Below are 17,173 nucleotides of genomic sequence, written 5' to 3' on the forward strand. Positions count from 1 at the left end.
AAACACCTAACTGAAAAAACAAAGGAAAGATGAACAGACAAGCACAGAGAGGATGTTCTTCAGTTTTCAGCTGCCCTATAGTTTAGAAAAGCCCTGGCCCAGAAACAAAGATGCAAAATGATAAAGGCTGCAGAATGGAAAGAAAAACCGTAAAGAGAGTGAGTTAATGTGGTCCATCTGGGGAACTACAGTGAGCTTCTCAACAAAGACCTGGCTCTGGAAGATGCGGTGGCCAAAGCCTCTGTTTTATAATTAAACTTCAAAACCGGTTTTCTCCCATGCCTGCACACGACATTAGTTTGCTTACAAATATTTTGCTACAAATAGAATGCAGATTGCCATTGCTTAGTAAATCAGAACTGTATCCAGAGCCTTGACATTAAGCAGGCTACAGTGGTGTGCTTGACACGTTGAGTTTAAGCCTGAGACCTTCCCAGCGTGACTCCAGCCCTTTGGAAAAGCTCGCCAAACCCACCATGCCCCGCTCCTAATCTCTGGCAATCAAGAATGATTTAAAAGGTTTGACAGACACCACCCTTAAAGCTCAACAGGAGATGTATTGCTTCAGTCATCCTCAACAGATCCACCAATCCAAACCAAAATCCTCACAATTACGTTGCACCAATCAAATCCACTGCTTATGTTAGGGGTAATTGTGAGGACGTGCAGGAATTACCCCGTATCGCAACAATAACACAGGCTGTTTATATAAGCAGGATGCAATGTAGTTGTATTACTCATTGAAGGAAGTGTTCAAAAATGCCAGAAGACAATTTCTAGATTAACACCACAAGTGTGTTAGTGAAAACAAACAAAGGGGGGAAAGTGGCCTGACCATCATGATCCAAGCATTCAGAAATGACGCACAGATTTTCTCTGCTCATCCGACATAATCTCTTGGCTGAAATCAGACACTGCTGAGCAGACTTTATCGTCAAATGCTTCCATCATTAATGATAAACATGATACAAGATAAACTAAATAAGCAGAGAAAAAAGATGAAATTTTAAAGCTAAATGGAGGACTTGGCAGAATGAATACTGCTGATAAATGGCTGATGTCCTTTATACATGTAATATAAAAACATCCACGCTGACTCTTTGTCTAATATCCCTAAACAACTGCATCCAGACTTGTAACATTTTACATGGTCCCTGTTTACAAGATCTTGAAGGCCAGATGAGGAAAAAAGCATGATTAGAAGTCACACACTAGCAAAACTCTGATCCTGGCCCCCACAGCAGCAGAATATTCACCAGTCTTCTTTTACTTTGTCTTCTTTGTTCCATGGGGATGAAGCAGAGTACAACTGGCTCTCATTAGCCGTCAGCATCCCTGTTTATTTTTGAGATTTGTGTGTGGGGGTAATTTTCTAATCTAAAATGCAGACTCCAGTAAATGGCAAGCGTCCCTGAGTGAGGTGAGCTTAATGGTGGTCAAAGTTGCTTCTGAAAGTGGGCATAAAAGTGCCTCTCGCTGAGCTACTGTGAGAGATCCTGGAATGTGTAACGACTTTGTTGCAGAATGTAGAAAGTACAGCATGACGTGACTTTAAATGTTAGCTCAGTGGTGTCTCTGTGAAGACGCTCTTTTATGAGCAATGAGTTAGTGTTCTTGTCACATTTCACTGGTAAAGCAAAGAGCGACATGCACCATCATTCATGGTCACACAGAGAACAACAAAGAATAATGAAGCAGAGTACCTTACGATCACTCATCCGAGGTTTTGACTTAACATCAATAGCTTTGGCGCTATGAACAAACAATAAAAGGAACCTCCAGCTGCATTGTCTTCAGTATGACCTTGGCGGTCCAAGAAAGCAAACGTCTTAAGAGACTTCAAAAAGCTGCAGAGATGCCTTTCATTAAGTTATGGAGTGTTCTTCTAAAACTTGTGCTGCCTGCCAGCCATCTCTGTATTCTCTGCTTTAGTTACAAGTTTGTGAGGACAGAGTAACAGCAGGGGAAAACAACAATGTCCTGAGGTGATATGAGGCTGTTTAGAGCAGGATGGGGTGGGAGGTGTAAGATTGGGGAGGAGGCGAGGGGGGGGGGGGGGGGGGGGGGGGGGGGGGGGGGGCAGATGCTCACCAGGTGGTCTTAGGGAGAACTATGAATGATGCTGCTGTGATCAGCTCACACTACGGGGCGCCAGGACACAGTTTTGAAAAGACTGTTTGGAGATGCATTCAGAAATGAGAATACACAGCCTGACAACCAGTGCACACAAACATGCATGTAAGACTGCAAGGAAAACTCACAACAATCCTGGCACACTATTTACAAAGTTGAAATTAAAGCAGGAGGATTGAAGTAATCTTCATTTAATTTCTCCCTGGATGTGCTCCCAAGGCTGAGTGAGACAAAGGATCTGAGGTATTATATGTTAGGTTCTCAAAAGAGACTGATGGAAGACTCCCTGTCCCCTCATCTGGATTACCAACAAGCACTTTGATTAGGGGGACACAGATGACAAGGGTAAATATGGAACAAAAGCTAAGGTAACAATAAAAATGACCTGCAGACAGAAAAAAAAATATCTTGGCTATAATACACAAAAACAGCTCAAAGGTTCATACTGGGAGAACAAACTATTTCAGATGTTCAAAGTAATGATAAACTGGCTGCACAGGGGGGATTCAGAAGCAGTTTACATGGAAGGAAACACCTGTGTGAAGGGGCATCTGATGAGTCATTTTTGACATGTACACTGGAGCTCTTCCAAGAAGACAAACTGAAGCAGGTGAAGTATAAAAATCAAGCCCAACTCCTGATTATTTAAACCATCTGAGCAATGTTTTTGAGCTGTGTCTCCAGTGACTACATGGAACTTATCCATGCATATCTATCATTGCCTTGACTTCATGTGGGTTTTACATGCCTCTATCAGGTTTCAGCTCCAGTCACAAACTTAAACATATTCGGTTCACACATGCATTGATAAATAGTTAATGTATACATAGAATATGTATAACATAGTAATAACACTGTTTGGTTCTTCCATCGCTAACATTAAGTACATGTGACACAAAAAGTACCATTTTAAAATGCCATAATGCAGTTCATGTCACAACTAATAACTACTCTCTTTGCTGACTGATTTCTTGATAATCTTTAAATTAATTAATTGAAATGAATTTAAAGCTTTAAAGGATGCCTCCATTTATCCAGCAGAACTCAATACTACTGCAGACAGTAACACAAAAAGACATAAATGATGACGAAAACAAAGATACTGCATGCTGACACTTTTATTACACTGTTCAAGTTACTTAACCTTCCCCATCACCTGTTTTTCTAGGTGCGATCTTGCTTTTACAGGTGGACAGAAAAAAACACAAAACACTTTCAAAACTATTTCCTCTTTTCACTTTGCTGGACAAAAATTCTGTGTTTTTACACTGAACAAAATCTACCACAGTGTCTGCTAGCTGGCCTGGTGCGCACTGCTTTTACTAGTCCCCTGGGTTTATGACCCCGTTTCCCTTGCAGGCAGAGAGAAAGGGCACTCCTGCTCACCTGAGTTGTCACTCGATCCCAGGGTTCACGGTGGGGGCCTCCTGCCTTTCCTCAAAGGCGCCATTTGTTTCTCTGCTCTAACAGAATTCCAACCTTTGTGATTTTATCTGGAGTTTTCACGCCAATTTTGCCAAAACCGATTGAGAGGAGAGCAAATTCAGCTGCTACTGATCTCAAATAGATTGAGTTTCCAAGGGGCCAATTTAAGAATGTGCCACGGTTATGCTCTGAGAAGAAGGTTGGTTGGAGTGCAGGGGCTAAACAGGGAAGGTGAGCTGTTATGACTGGCTGTCAATTAGCAGTTGATTCACACAGGAGGGTCAGTTAGACATAGAAAAAAAAAAAGATATGGTTTCATAACAAAAGAAGGGCAGCGAGATGAACACTGGCTATGAAAATATGTATGTTTAAGATAAGCTGAGATGACACTTACTTTACAGATGTAAGGCAGCCAAAGTGGAAAAGGAGACAGCTGCACGAGGAGCTTTATTTATTATTCCTCTCAGCAGCAACAGGGTGAATGAAAATAGTGCTAAGCAGGATGGAAAAAGGTCAGGGTGAAAGGAATCTGGCCCTCAGAAAGGGTTAATAGCCAGGTTGACTGGTTAAGAGCTGACCTCTCAGGAGCATCAGCTCCCACATTTACAGACAAATGCTTTGGACAGAGATTGGAATCAAAGCAAACACCAGATTCAGACTGTCTCTTTCTCATTGTGTCTCATCTTTGAGGATTTTGTCCTTTCTCTCTTCCTTTTTCTGTCATTTGGCAATCATTTCTCAAGCTGTCTCCACGGCCTGTTCTGTTCCTTTCTATGCTTTAGATTTTTACTCTCATTTGATGTCTCCTTATTTCCGTTGGCCAGCACAGCACTGAAAAGATCCTCTGACACCTTACTGTCCTGGAAAGATGGAGGTCAAGAGAGACGCTTGAGTTCTCAAAGCTCAACAGCTACAAGACAATATGAAACACTCATCACAAAGAGGAGCGGCCTTGGAAATGGTTTACTTTAAACATACACAGACGAGGATTCAGCCGCAGGTCGCGTACAGAGCCAAGCTTGTCAACAGCGCCGTGGCTAAGATAAGCTGTCCTACATGCTTCTGACATTCAGCTAATACTCCTACATGAAAGAGAGCTATATACAGGTCATCAAGCTTCCACGCTCCCACAGTGTAACATTTAGTAGTATTTGGAATAAAGAGTGAGTGAGTCAGTTTTATTTGTTTATTATAGCCAACATTATACAAAGCACAATTTTTCAAGATATTTGGAAGCATCTTGGAGAACCTGTCACAGATCCTCTGTGAATTAGTCTGTCTCATTGTATTCTGTTTGTTTGTGTGATCCCAGGCTGATGGGAGATCTGTGGAGGCCCCACCCGTAAATACTTTGGCACAGTATCGACACCGTGGAACATGACACTATGGAATTTAATTTTGAACCATAAGACAAACTGAACCCAATTTTTATAATAGACAGTTTTAAAATCTAGTAATCAGTGATGCAAATAAACACCATTGTCCAAAAATACTTCATTGGAATTGAGTGTGGCTGTGTGGACAACTGTTTCGGTGGTGGTGGGGCATAGGTGCTGTGCTTCCTTAGGGGTAGACATTTAAGACTAAACAGATGTAACAGTACAGGAACCCTGTCCAATAGCAGCCATCTAGCTCAGTAACTAGTTAGCTATGGAAGGGCCAACACTCTTCCAACAAGGAGACGTGCCAGGTCCACGATGGAGAAAAGAATGAATGAGAAAGAGTGTGGGAAAGACTGATAAAAAGGGAATGACAGGAAAAATAGGACAAAAGAAAGAGAAGATAGACAAGGTCAACAGAGAGAAAGCAAATAATGGATGATTGAGAGCTTGATGTATGTTCTGACCTATACTTCAGATATTCCAACCTGATAACTTCTTGTGAATCGGCCTTAGCACGTTTGTGTGCACTGGTATCAATGGGGATGTGTGTGCGTGCGCGCACACATGAGTGTTGGAGGAAGCCTAAATCCCCATTTCCCATGCGTGTAATCATCCCAGGATGAGGTGGAAGATGAAGCCGACCGGGACTTCCCCTGTACCAGAGGGTATTTTCCTCTAACATTGTGGTATAAGCACATGGCTGACCCAGGCTGCCTCTGTACTGCATGTGTGTGCGTGTGTGTGTGCGTGTGTGTGTGCGTGTGTGTGTGTGTGTGTGTGTGTGTGTGAGAGAGAGAGAGAGAGAGAGAGAGGGAAGGAGAGCTCGAGAACAACACTAGATGAGGAGGATGAGGGATAAAAAATTTAAAATTAAATTTGTTGCTAAAATAATATGCCTGCTTATCATTGTAGCAGATATATGAAAGGCAGACGGTTTAAATCAGAAAATGATACAGGATGAGTGGAGGAAGATGTTGTGTTTAAGAAAGCCTGTCAGGAACAAATGAGCACACTTTTGCACATTGTCATCAAAATCTCTTACTTTTTTTCTGAAGAACAAATAACGTCATAGCAGAGCTGACACACAGAATGCAGACACACACACACACACACACACACACACACACACACACACACACACACACACACACACACACACACACACAGGTCAGCTGGTCAGTCATAAAGAAGCATTAGAGTCCTGGCTCTCAAATAAAAGCAGAACGCAGTTACCATGCTGAGAATGTGGAAACAATGTGTATGAAAGAGAGAGAGTGTGTGTGTGTGTGTGTGTGTGTGTGTGTGTGTGTGTGTGTGTGTGTGTGTGTGTGTGTGAGGGTCTGCATTTCTGTGTTGCTTGGTGACACAGCTGATGACATAGCAGTGAGATAAGTCCCAGAAACTGCTCCATCATCTATTCATAGCTCCATGGCTGTGGGTCCTCCTGCTGCCTAAACTGAACTCAACCTCACTTTATCATCATTAACATCAAGCAAAAAAATACTGAGCACAAATCAAAGTGTGACGGATTATATGCTGCAATAAACATCCCTACGATGAAGTGATTCAAGGAGGAACACATCTGCTCTTCAAGTGCTTAGGAATCAGCTGTTCAATCATAAAGAAGCACGTGTTTTGCATTCAGTTATTTTAAGTGAAAACTGGTAGGATAACTGTCGATAAAGCACAATGAGAGAGAATGAAACAGATTATAAGAAACTAAAAACCTAACATCTGTATGTATGCATGGAAAGGCCATAATAAGCCTGTATGTGGGGACAGATTCCTCTGAACACAGCTCAGTTTCTAGAAATGACTGAAATCACACACATTGCTTGAACATGCTGCCTACACGACTGTCTTGCCTCACCACTGCCAGGGAACCCAAAAGCCCCTACAAAACAAATTAATTAACCAAGACAATAAAACACAGCTGTGAGGGGCAATGGAACTGTTTGAAATGAGTGCCTGGGATTGTGGAGAATCTGTTCAAGACAAACAGCATGTTAAAAAAAAAAAATCAGAGGAAAGGATTTGGAAATAAGAGAGAGTGAGTAAGGAGCAGTGTTTAATTTAAACTCTAGCTGGGGACAGTGCTGACTGTGAGAACGGAGATGCTTTGTTGAAGCACAACAAAAACAATTCCCCTGTACCAGATGCTCGAGTTCTGGGACCTGGTTTTAATTGAATCCTTTGAACAGGTTGTATAAAGGAAGTACAAACAGAAAATGTCAAATTCTATAAATATCATTACTAAAGCTGGGATTGAATTTAAAAAAAGCAGATGTGTGTTCCAAATCCAGATTCTAATACTGTGGAACCTACAAATGGAAAGATATCTGAACTTTATGATTATTATTTGAAACCTGTTAACAGGGGCAGACACACATCTGTTAATCTGTTTTAACTGTAGACCTGTTCTTAACCCATACTCTGAACACTGTCAGTGTATAAACCTCTAATATTATATCATGATGGTGTGTCAAATGTGTTAGCTCGGGGTGGTAGCAGAGGAGTTTGCAAACCCCAGGTGCCAGGGCCTGCATGCTATAGTTGAATCCACCACTAGAGGGCTCTGCAGCTTGTGGAATGGGCTTCTGCAGATCCGCACACACCAGATCTGATCATGTCTAAGTCATACTAACCTCCCTGTTGAAGGGCCAAGCAGCCGGACAGATTCCACTGCCAAAAGACTTACGACATTGAGATAGATGGAGGTACAAATAGTTTTACAGAATGTCCAAAAAAGTCAAAGCCAGACCATATTATCCAGCATAACCTCCGTGCTCTGCAGCTGCACAGAGGTGAAGACACACTGACTGAGCTCACTGTTAATGATACTGTTACGCTGTGTAATGTCACCACTATAAAACCTAACAGTAAGGAACACTGTATCAGGCATATGAAATAAATAAGGTAAAAAGAGAAACACAGAGTTCTGTCTAAATCATATTAACCTCCCGGGTTAATAACTGTGACCAAAAGAACATAAAACTTGCATGAAATGTATGGAGAAACATGAAAAATACATGAAAGCTGAGCCATCATTTCCAAGTACATAGAACTAATTTCTCAAAAAGCAATGACTGATTATCATATTACAGCATTCTGGACATGTGTATCAATTCTGCTTTACCTAATCCAGATGAAAACAGCAATAAAAACACCAGTCTGCACAACAACCCCCCCCCCCCCCCCCCCCCCCCCCCAACGGATCCTAAACCCATATAAACTAGGAAAAAGCCAAGGGGGAAAAACATAAACATGACAGCTACTGTCACAGTGTCCTTGACATTACTTGGAATCCCCATCTCCTCCAGCTGGAGAAGCTCAGCAAGAACGCACAGAAAACCGAATTCACAGAGGAATGTTTCGGGTGGATGTCAGTGCAGCACTGTGAGCCAAGGTGTTGCAAAGCTAAAAAAAACAGATGCTACATTACACATTACATTGCATTGCATTATACTGCTTTTAAAAATTAATGGAAAAAATAAACTGTGATGAATCCAATTTAAATTACATTTCTTAAATGGTGAGCCCTAATGCTTTTTTCGGGGGTTGGGTGGGTGGGTGGTGGGGTAACATATTCCAGTTTTCAAACAGTTGCCAACAGTCCTCCCAGAATAGCTGCTTAAATTTCTCATCCTGCCTTGAACCTGGATGAACCCTCTGTAGCCGTTAGCTGCCCCTCAACAGAATCAAGCCATGAATCATTACAAGTCAAGGGTGAGGGCTCAGAGATCACCCAAATCAAGACCAGATGCACAGCAGGCACCTCCCATGGTCTTACCGTGCAAGTAACAAATGAATAACAACAACAAAAAAAAGAAGTAAGAAAACTTCACACTAAGCCGCCCTCTTATTGATTTCCACAGGGCTGTATTAATCCAAGTTGTCTTAATCCATTTTAGATTGCACAGTGATGGCATGATTACGAAGTTTCATTTGTTACTTTTCCTGAGAAACCTACTTCAGGTTACGGAGGCCTTTATCTGCATCATCTGACACAGTCGTTGCACTTAAGCACACATCGTCCCATAAAGAATGTTAAGAGGAGATAACAGTAAAATCACTCTATCGACTCACTTCACTTCATCCCATTACCCCTCTTCTTCTTTCCCCTGTCCCCTTCCCTCATCTACAACTCCCATCCTCACCACAGCTGGTAAATATTTTTATATTGTGTTCCATTAGAAAGCTTCATTAAGCGGTCAGACGGGGCAAATGGCGCCTGGGAGTTCCCTGTCCTGTAAACAATAGGAAGGGCCCTGAAAGCTGCAGCTGAGCACAGCACCGTAAACTAAGCCCACATTAGAGAACAGTTTTGCTCTGAGTGAGTAAATATTTAAATGTGTTGGATTCACCCAAAATAGTCTGGACTAATAGTTAGGGGCACAGTATTAGGAAATAATAATGATAGATTTTTGAGCAAACAAGCTTAGTCCTGCTCATTGATGAGTAAATGGCTTTATGTGCATTTGTGGTAGACTACTGTGTATAAATTAATTAAGCCATAATTGTATCAGCAAAAGAAGTGATTTTGGGGCCAATGCGTGATCACATGACTTCAGGTTTGTGATAATGTATAACTGAAGTGACAGTGGAAGGTTTTAGCATTACTGGAACCATACTTAGTGTTTTCAAATAAATGTATTCCAGCTGAAATGTCCATCCTATATATGTAACTTTACTTGTCATCATGCAGGTGCCCATATGGATTTACTAGGTGTGGTCAAAATGTGTTGTGCATGAATGGGGTGTAGCAGAGGTTATGTGCATACAGTATGTGTGAGTCAGAATTCCACCTGATATTACCGTGACCTGTGCTGCATGTGTTTATGTGAGCATTAGCAGGTGTGGTTTCACCAGGACAGATCTGGATGCGCCCACAATCTCTAGGACCAAAGAGGGCAGGTCAGGTCAGCAGTGCAACCAAAAGCACTCTGACCCATTTCTTTAACATTTAACATGGGTCTCAGAACTGTAAATGCACCGTCCTGAGACATCTCAGGGAGAAAATTCAGTGCAAACCATCTGAGCGAGCATTTTCGTAGCACGTTTTTACATTGACATTTTTTGGCTACAGCAACACAGTCTTTCATAGCCACCTACCTTCTGACTCCATGTGAATAATCTTCCCCCAAAATTACATTAAAAACTCAAAGTGGAGGAGCTCTAGAGTCACACACAGTGTGGGATATGCTCACAGAACTGGGTTTTCAGGCTGACAGGAGCATAGGGAAGCTGACTATTTTGACTGAAATGTTGCCAAATTTACACCTTTAAATTCAGATAGGAAATGGTTTTGCTTTTTGTAGGCATATTGTTGGAACTTCTTGAACACACCTTGCATACCCATCTTACAGAATGTACCTCAGAGCCTTTCTCTGGTGCGTCCATGCCCACCATGTTGTCTCTGAGAAGCTGCTGTAGGAGCTGGACCTGCGCAACACTGAGGTAGAAATCCAGACTGCTGGTCACATTCACCTCCAGAGAATGGCCACACACCACCACCTCCTAGAGAAATAAGGGAGTTAAAGCAGGGGGAAATGAACAGAAGAAGCAGGAGGAAGGAGCAGGAAATGCTTTCAGAACATTTTAGTATCTTCAGTTAAGTCTGTCCCCCTTCTCCTCTTCCCTCTGTCCTCTCTGGGGTCCCACCCACAACCACCAGTTCAATACTCAGGCTGGAGGTTACATCTGATGGGATATTACTCACCAGCACTGTGGACTGAACCACACACATGCACACAGGTCAGACCTGGAGTAATTACCCACAAAGGCATTTGTGTAAGTGTATCATCACTGTTTTAAAACAGACCTTTTCATTTATTTAGTCAATCCTCAGCTTAAAATTAAAGTCACATTTTTTTTTAAGTTTTCCTCATTTAGATTTATAATAGTATAAGAAGTGTATTATCATTATAAATATCAGTAGTCCTACTAGCAGTAGAAGTGACCGGTCAAATATCGTAAGGTTACAATAACAGCTACAGAATATGCTGCCGGGGAACAATATTTGACTGCAAATGTAGATCATATACTAACAATACATTCAGTACATTAATGATTCAATAGCAGTAGCTCTTACATTTGTTTGGTAAGCATGCATAAATCTGCTAAAAGTAGTTAGTGGTTAGACAAAATGAATATGATTTTTTATTATAGAAATTGTTCTTCACTACTTAGTTCAAAGTTCTGTTTTGTTGTTACTGGCTCCATATCTGAGGGAGTAATACAAATCACAATGAGAGAGAGAGAGAGAGAGAGAGAGAGAGAGAGAGAGAGAGAGAGAGAGTGTGTGTGTGTGTGTGTGTGTGTCTAAGTACAAACTATGGATTAGCTGTTATGCACTGTCAAGGGACACGTTAGCGTGGTCGGATGAGGCATCAAAGAAGCAGGAAGTCTCAGAGAGCTGTGCCAGAAAACATCAGCTGTATAAGCAGAAAGGTTTGAACTCTCGGGGTCAAAAACCTCCCATTACATGGTGGACGGCCGATTCCTAATGAGTAAGTTACTGTATGTTAGGGGCAAAATGTAAATACTTGTGACATCTCACATAATCAATGTCTATTTTTATATAGACAACAGATTGTGAGAGTAATGGTTGCAATCATGGTTGTAACAGGTCGTGGTCAAAGGGCACAAGAAGTCAGTAGTGAACAAACCTACTATAAAGTATATTAAGAAAAATATGCTCACTCTGAGTGACTGGATTTCATAGAAAATCCTTGTTTAAACAGAATCCCTCATCCTGTTTCTACTGATTCTCAGACATTAAACTCTGATGTTAAAAAAACACTAAAATACTTTTTTTTTTTTTTTTTTACTTTGCCACAGTGAAGATAGCTTTTCAAATTCATTCAGAAAATTGGAATACTTTCTACAGAAATAAGCAGATTCATGGACAATAATGAGATGCTGAGTGGATACTCACCTCTGTCTGCCCACTGTCAGGGGAGAGATTCTTGCTGAAGATGATAGCTGGTGCAGCAGTCACCCGGAGAGAGAAGTCAGTCAGGATTGGTGTGAGGATGGCCCGGCGCTCCTGGTGCCTCCTGACACTGTATAGAGATCAGACACTTCAGCAGGCAGATTCTGTTACAATTATTTTGCTACTGTTGTTGAAAAACATATACAGACTTTCACGCAGGGATTCATAAGTTTTATGTAGCTTATGGAACCAAATGGACATTTTATTTTGAAGAGTAGAATAATAGATTTAAGTTAAAAGCATGTAGTTGGTGCATCTGTATGGTGAACACAACCACACAGGACCTCACTTCACTAAAATTTCCCTCCCTTTCATTACTAATATCTTGTTACCAGTTGACAAATCTTTGTAAGATTGTCCCATGTGCATAGGAATGGCAAGTCAGCATAACACAGTCAAAACCACACAATCTTCACAATAGAGTTATTGTTGTGCTGACAGGCAGAGACACATTTCAAGGTTGTTCTAGGTTTTCAAATTCAAAGCAGTATGAGGAAAAGCTAATCTCAAAACCAGAGACTTCATAATTGATCTTCCCTTGAAGGAAAGATCTGTAATTATTCATCATAACTGAGCTTTTAAAAAATTCTTCTCTTACACATTTTAGTTGTGAGCTTGAATACGGTTACAGAGACTGAGTGAGACGTTTGACAAGTCTCATTTGGGAACACCCCTTAATTGCACACACACGATCGGGCCGAAACCTTCTCATATCACCTCTCCATTTCACTAATGTTCATTCCCACAATCAAGTCATATTTGTGGGAACATTTGTTAGCAGTAAAACAAATATACAAGTGGGCTTTATAAGGTGGTGTTAATTGCCACATCTGCTGCTATTAAAACAATCAAGTAGTACAGCTTCCAATATTTATAGTTGGCTGGGATTATAAAAGGCCCAGTTTCTAGGTGGCCTTGAGTACAGTTCTTAACCAGAAACAATATCATATTCACTTTTGCTACACAAATGTGCATTACCAGTGCCCTTAAGGGATTATTTTCTGACACATTTCTTTGAGTAGGGAGTTTGAGGGAGGACTAATTCAGAGGTGAAATGATCTGTGAGGCCAATTGGTGCTGGCTAATCTCCCCTCAGACAGGGATTGAAACAATGAGCGTCTCGTTGCAGGGGACAGGTGCTATCAGTCACCAGCAAGGCTAGCAGGCATGAGGCTCAGTTTACCAGCACTATGGAAGCCTCTGACTGGGCCGGAAAATTCTGTGTGTGTGTGTGTGTGTGTGTGTGTGTGTGTGCGCGCGCCTTTCAATGGGTGTACTATAAAAACAAAATATGGAAAGACTGTCTTTTGTTTCATTCAGTGGGACGCAGAATAATCAGTAAACTGGAATATCAATGGCATGGACAAAAGAGACGCCTGCACTGGGTGGCTGACAGGAGGGGCAATGGGGAGAGTTCACAGCTCACTGACACAGGGTCTTTCCTAGCCACAAACTACAAACTGTGATGAGGACAGATCCTGTCAGTGGATCCACAGTACTGGAATTTCCTCACAAAACCTCAGGAAGCAAACTGAGGCCACTGCAGATCTGCAGCTACTGGAATTAAATTCAAAAAGCAACAGAATGAACATGCCATGAGTGTAAATCTGGAGAGAGAGAGGAGGTATCAATGTAAAGAATAAGGGAAAGGTGTGAACTTTAGAAGTGGTGTGTGTCAAAACTTGTTACAACCAAGGTGGTGTATTTCTCTAAATGATTGCAGCAGACACGTAAAGCTGTGAACTTGACTCCCCTTTCCTCAGTATGTTGGAACATTCTCGATCACATGTTCAACTATGACTTGGTGCTGTTGGTAGCTGAGGCTGGGGTGCAGCACACTGCAGTGCACCAAAGCCTATTTTCCAACAGAGCCTCCAGTGCTATTCAAGCTAAAGAGAGGGCAGAGGGGAGGCAACTGGAGTCACCTTGAATGTTTTTACGGGTTAAATGGAAGAGTTGCGATGACACTGAAAAACATTAACAACAACAACACTGGCTTTGACCATAAGTATTTAAATGATATCTTAATGATTAAATGCGAATGAGAAGAAGAAATGGGGGGAAATATCAGAAAAGAGATCAATGTTTAAGAGGAACAACAATCAAGTGTTAAAAACTAGGAGCTTCTGATTGTAAACAGCAGTCAAACTTAAGTGACCTTTACACTATAATAGTGGGTGTTAATCCTCTGAGTGCAAAAGGAACTGTTACATATTAGGTCATTCAATAATCAAGTTTGAAACAGAAATCCAGACCTGCTGTAGTCTGTCTAAAGAAAGTTGAATCTATGCAAAAGGCATTTAGCATCTTCTGGAGCCCCATGTGTGAGCCCAGAATCTCACCTCATTGCCCTTTCAGACAGTGGACTTGGCATAAGGCCCACGCAGTCCTGTTTTCATTGAAAGGGAAACATATTGAGTGAAAGAAAGAATGTGACTGGATTGAAGATCAGAAGCCCCTTGCTTATGTGAGCTTCTCTGACACAGCAGTAAGAATGTAAGACTAATATAGGCCCAAGTCCTCTACTTAAAAGAGCTATTTTACAGCTGACCTGGCTGCCAGGATTGGAGGATTGGAGACAGTCAATACAAAGGAGAATTTTGGAATAAAAACTACTGCGCAAACAATAGAAAGAAAAAAAAAAAACAGGGTGGAGCTTAGCGATACCATGCCTTACTTTCACTCTGTCATCTTCTTGGAAAGTGAACATAATGATATATGAAGTTCTGTCTTTTCACAGTCCAAACGAGGAACAGAGGGAGTTTTTGTTATTTTCAGCAGCACATCAAACTATAATACAAAGAATCTCTGTGTGTTTGTTTCTTTGTTAACTAGACCATCAGGAGTTAAGCAACCAAACTTTGTAAACAGATACATGTTAGGCCCCTGATGGTTCTTATCTATATCAGAAACTGTGATGTCATTATGCGACCACCTAGCAACGGGCTATTTATGCACCTATGATACTATATAAAAGCATCCTATCGTTTTACGATCACAATAACATTTATATTGTATAAATCGAATTATGCATGATATATTATGACACATCACACTGCTTAGTAACCACCTACCAACAGGCTAAAATGACCCATTTTTAGCCTATAAGCAACATCTACCACCCCTATCTTTTTTACTTTTGCCAGTGTGCTTAAGTATATCAGTCTGCCAACAGCTCAAACAGGCCAAACAATACTGCAGCATAGATAAAAAAACAAACCAAACTTTTTGCAGGTAAACTATACTATAATAAACTATAACTATAACCACAACTATGGCTGCCTGTTGATTTTTTTAAATTAAAAATTATATTTAATTGATCAAAAAGAGGTTAGGTAAGTGAAAACAACCTGTCTTTTAAGTGCTCTTTGGGCACTGCTTGCTTTTATGAGAAAGTGGGGCAAAACGCCATTCAGGAAGAAGAAAGTGAAAGAACAGAACTCCCATGATATAAATCTGGCTGTCACAATAAAAAGGTCTAACTGGAGGTCTGAGCATCAGTATCATAAGCATGTTTTCCTAACAGGGCTTCCAAGACAATCATGCTGTCTCTGTGTGTAAGATATATAATAAAGAAAATATAAGTATTACTAATGAGTATGTATGATCGTTTGTTTACATCTGCACTGGAGAGTGTGCTTGTCTGTGTGTGAAAGGTGTGTGTATCTCAGCCAGGCTCACTCCAAGGCCTGATGACCTGAGACCACTCAGTCTCAATCAGGCCTGTGTTGATTTTGCACTACATTCTTCCATGAGGCTTATTTTTAGTTGACAGGGAACAAATCTGGACCCTTTGCCTATGATTTTGTGATTTTTGGTCCTGTTCCCTCTCAAAACATGAGTGGAAAAAAGGATGTGGGGCCAAACAGGCTGTTAGACTCATGCTTGTTTTAGCTCCCGAGTCTATAAAAAAAGTGACAGGATTTGTAATTATGAGTGTGCATAGAGAGGCTGCATGATAGGGAGCTAACTCAATAACTACATGCTGCAATGACATCAAGACGAATGATATAAATTACAGGACTTTCTTAGCAGACACACACACACACACACACTCTACCTGACTGGGGTGTAACACACACATAAAAATAAATAAATAAATAAATAAATCAAAAACACTCTTTAATGCTCAGTAAAACAATAAAAAAAAGCCATAAATTTGCAGGCAACATCATCGGACTTAACCTATGCATGCATATTCTTCCCATGTTCATCAGCCATCTATAATTTTATCATCATGGATGTTTATGCTGGTTTATGTTGGTTATCCTGGAAAAAGAATCCCATCTCTGCTGCTTTTCCTGAGGTTTCTATTATTTTTCTTATCTGAATAAAAGGTCCAAGAAGATAAGAGCTCATGCTCTTTACAGGTAAATTTGTGATTTGTGATCTTTGATCCTATTAATAAAACTAGCATGTAGTTTCCTACTGGGGGCATTTGAAAGGAAGTTGGGAATGATCACCTCTGGATCACAATGTGAGAAGTATGAATGACCAGTCAATTAAGAAAGAAAAACACAATTAAAAAGTAACTGGTGCATAAGCACCTACCTGCAATACACACACAAACAAAAATCACTCATTATATTCCCCACAGCATTAAGTCGTAAATTTTCAAGTGGTTCCTGACCTGCTAGCCATGTTCCACTCCAGGGCTGGGTTCTGGGAGCTCCTCTCACTCTCCACTGATGCACCTCCTTTGATTCCCTCCTTCTCTGGCTTAAGTTGTTCCCACTGAGCAGTCCCAATGTTGATAGACTGAAGATCGACCTGATATTGACGATCCTCCACCTCTGAGCCTGGGTCACGAAGGATGCCAAGGTTCAATGCACGACTAAATGAAAAGAGAGAAAAGTTTGAGTCGCTGTTCACATTAGGGCTTCTTAAAGGTTTGGCTGTTGACTCAGAAGGAAAGAGAAAGACAAATTGAATGTAATTTAAATGTAATTTCAGTTGTGCAATATACTTTATGTGTTAGAAGGTGTACAAGTCACATTCAACAAGCAGGTGCCAATGCCAAATAAATGAAACGTAAAAAATATGAATAGGCTTTATTTATTTTTATAGTAGTCCCACTGGGTCAGGCTGTACTTTATATAGTCAGTTACAATGAAGTACATGAGCCTAGGAGTACACCAGGTAGTCTGTTATACTGAACAAGTAAAGATGTTCTGGCACCAGGCCCTAACCACTACTGACTCTTTCTCTCTGCTTTTTCAGTGGTTTAGTAGCACATTTT

General features: G+C 41.0%; 1 protein-coding gene across 2 annotated transcripts in view; it reads right to left on the minus strand.

Moving 5' to 3' along the window:
- Positions 1–17,173, minus strand: part of vps13b (vacuolar protein sorting 13 homolog B) — a 313,875-nt gene that overhangs the window by 98,535 nt on the left and 198,167 nt on the right. For both annotated transcript variants that reach the window (XM_030749245.1, XM_030749244.1), the window contains exons 32-34: positions 16,565–16,768; positions 11,878–12,004; positions 10,314–10,457 (exon numbers count right to left, since the gene is read on the minus strand). In XM_030749245.1, coding sequence (XP_030605105.1) covers positions 10,314–10,457; positions 11,878–12,004; positions 16,565–16,768 — 475 coding nt within the window. The remainder of the gene's footprint in view (positions 1–10,313; positions 10,458–11,877; positions 12,005–16,564; positions 16,769–17,173) is intronic.

This window comes from Archocentrus centrarchus, chromosome 16, assembly GCF_007364275.1.
Source record: "Archocentrus centrarchus isolate MPI-CPG fArcCen1 chromosome 16, fArcCen1, whole genome shotgun sequence".
NCBI classification, from domain to species: domain Eukaryota; kingdom Metazoa; phylum Chordata; class Actinopteri; order Cichliformes; family Cichlidae; genus Archocentrus; species Archocentrus centrarchus.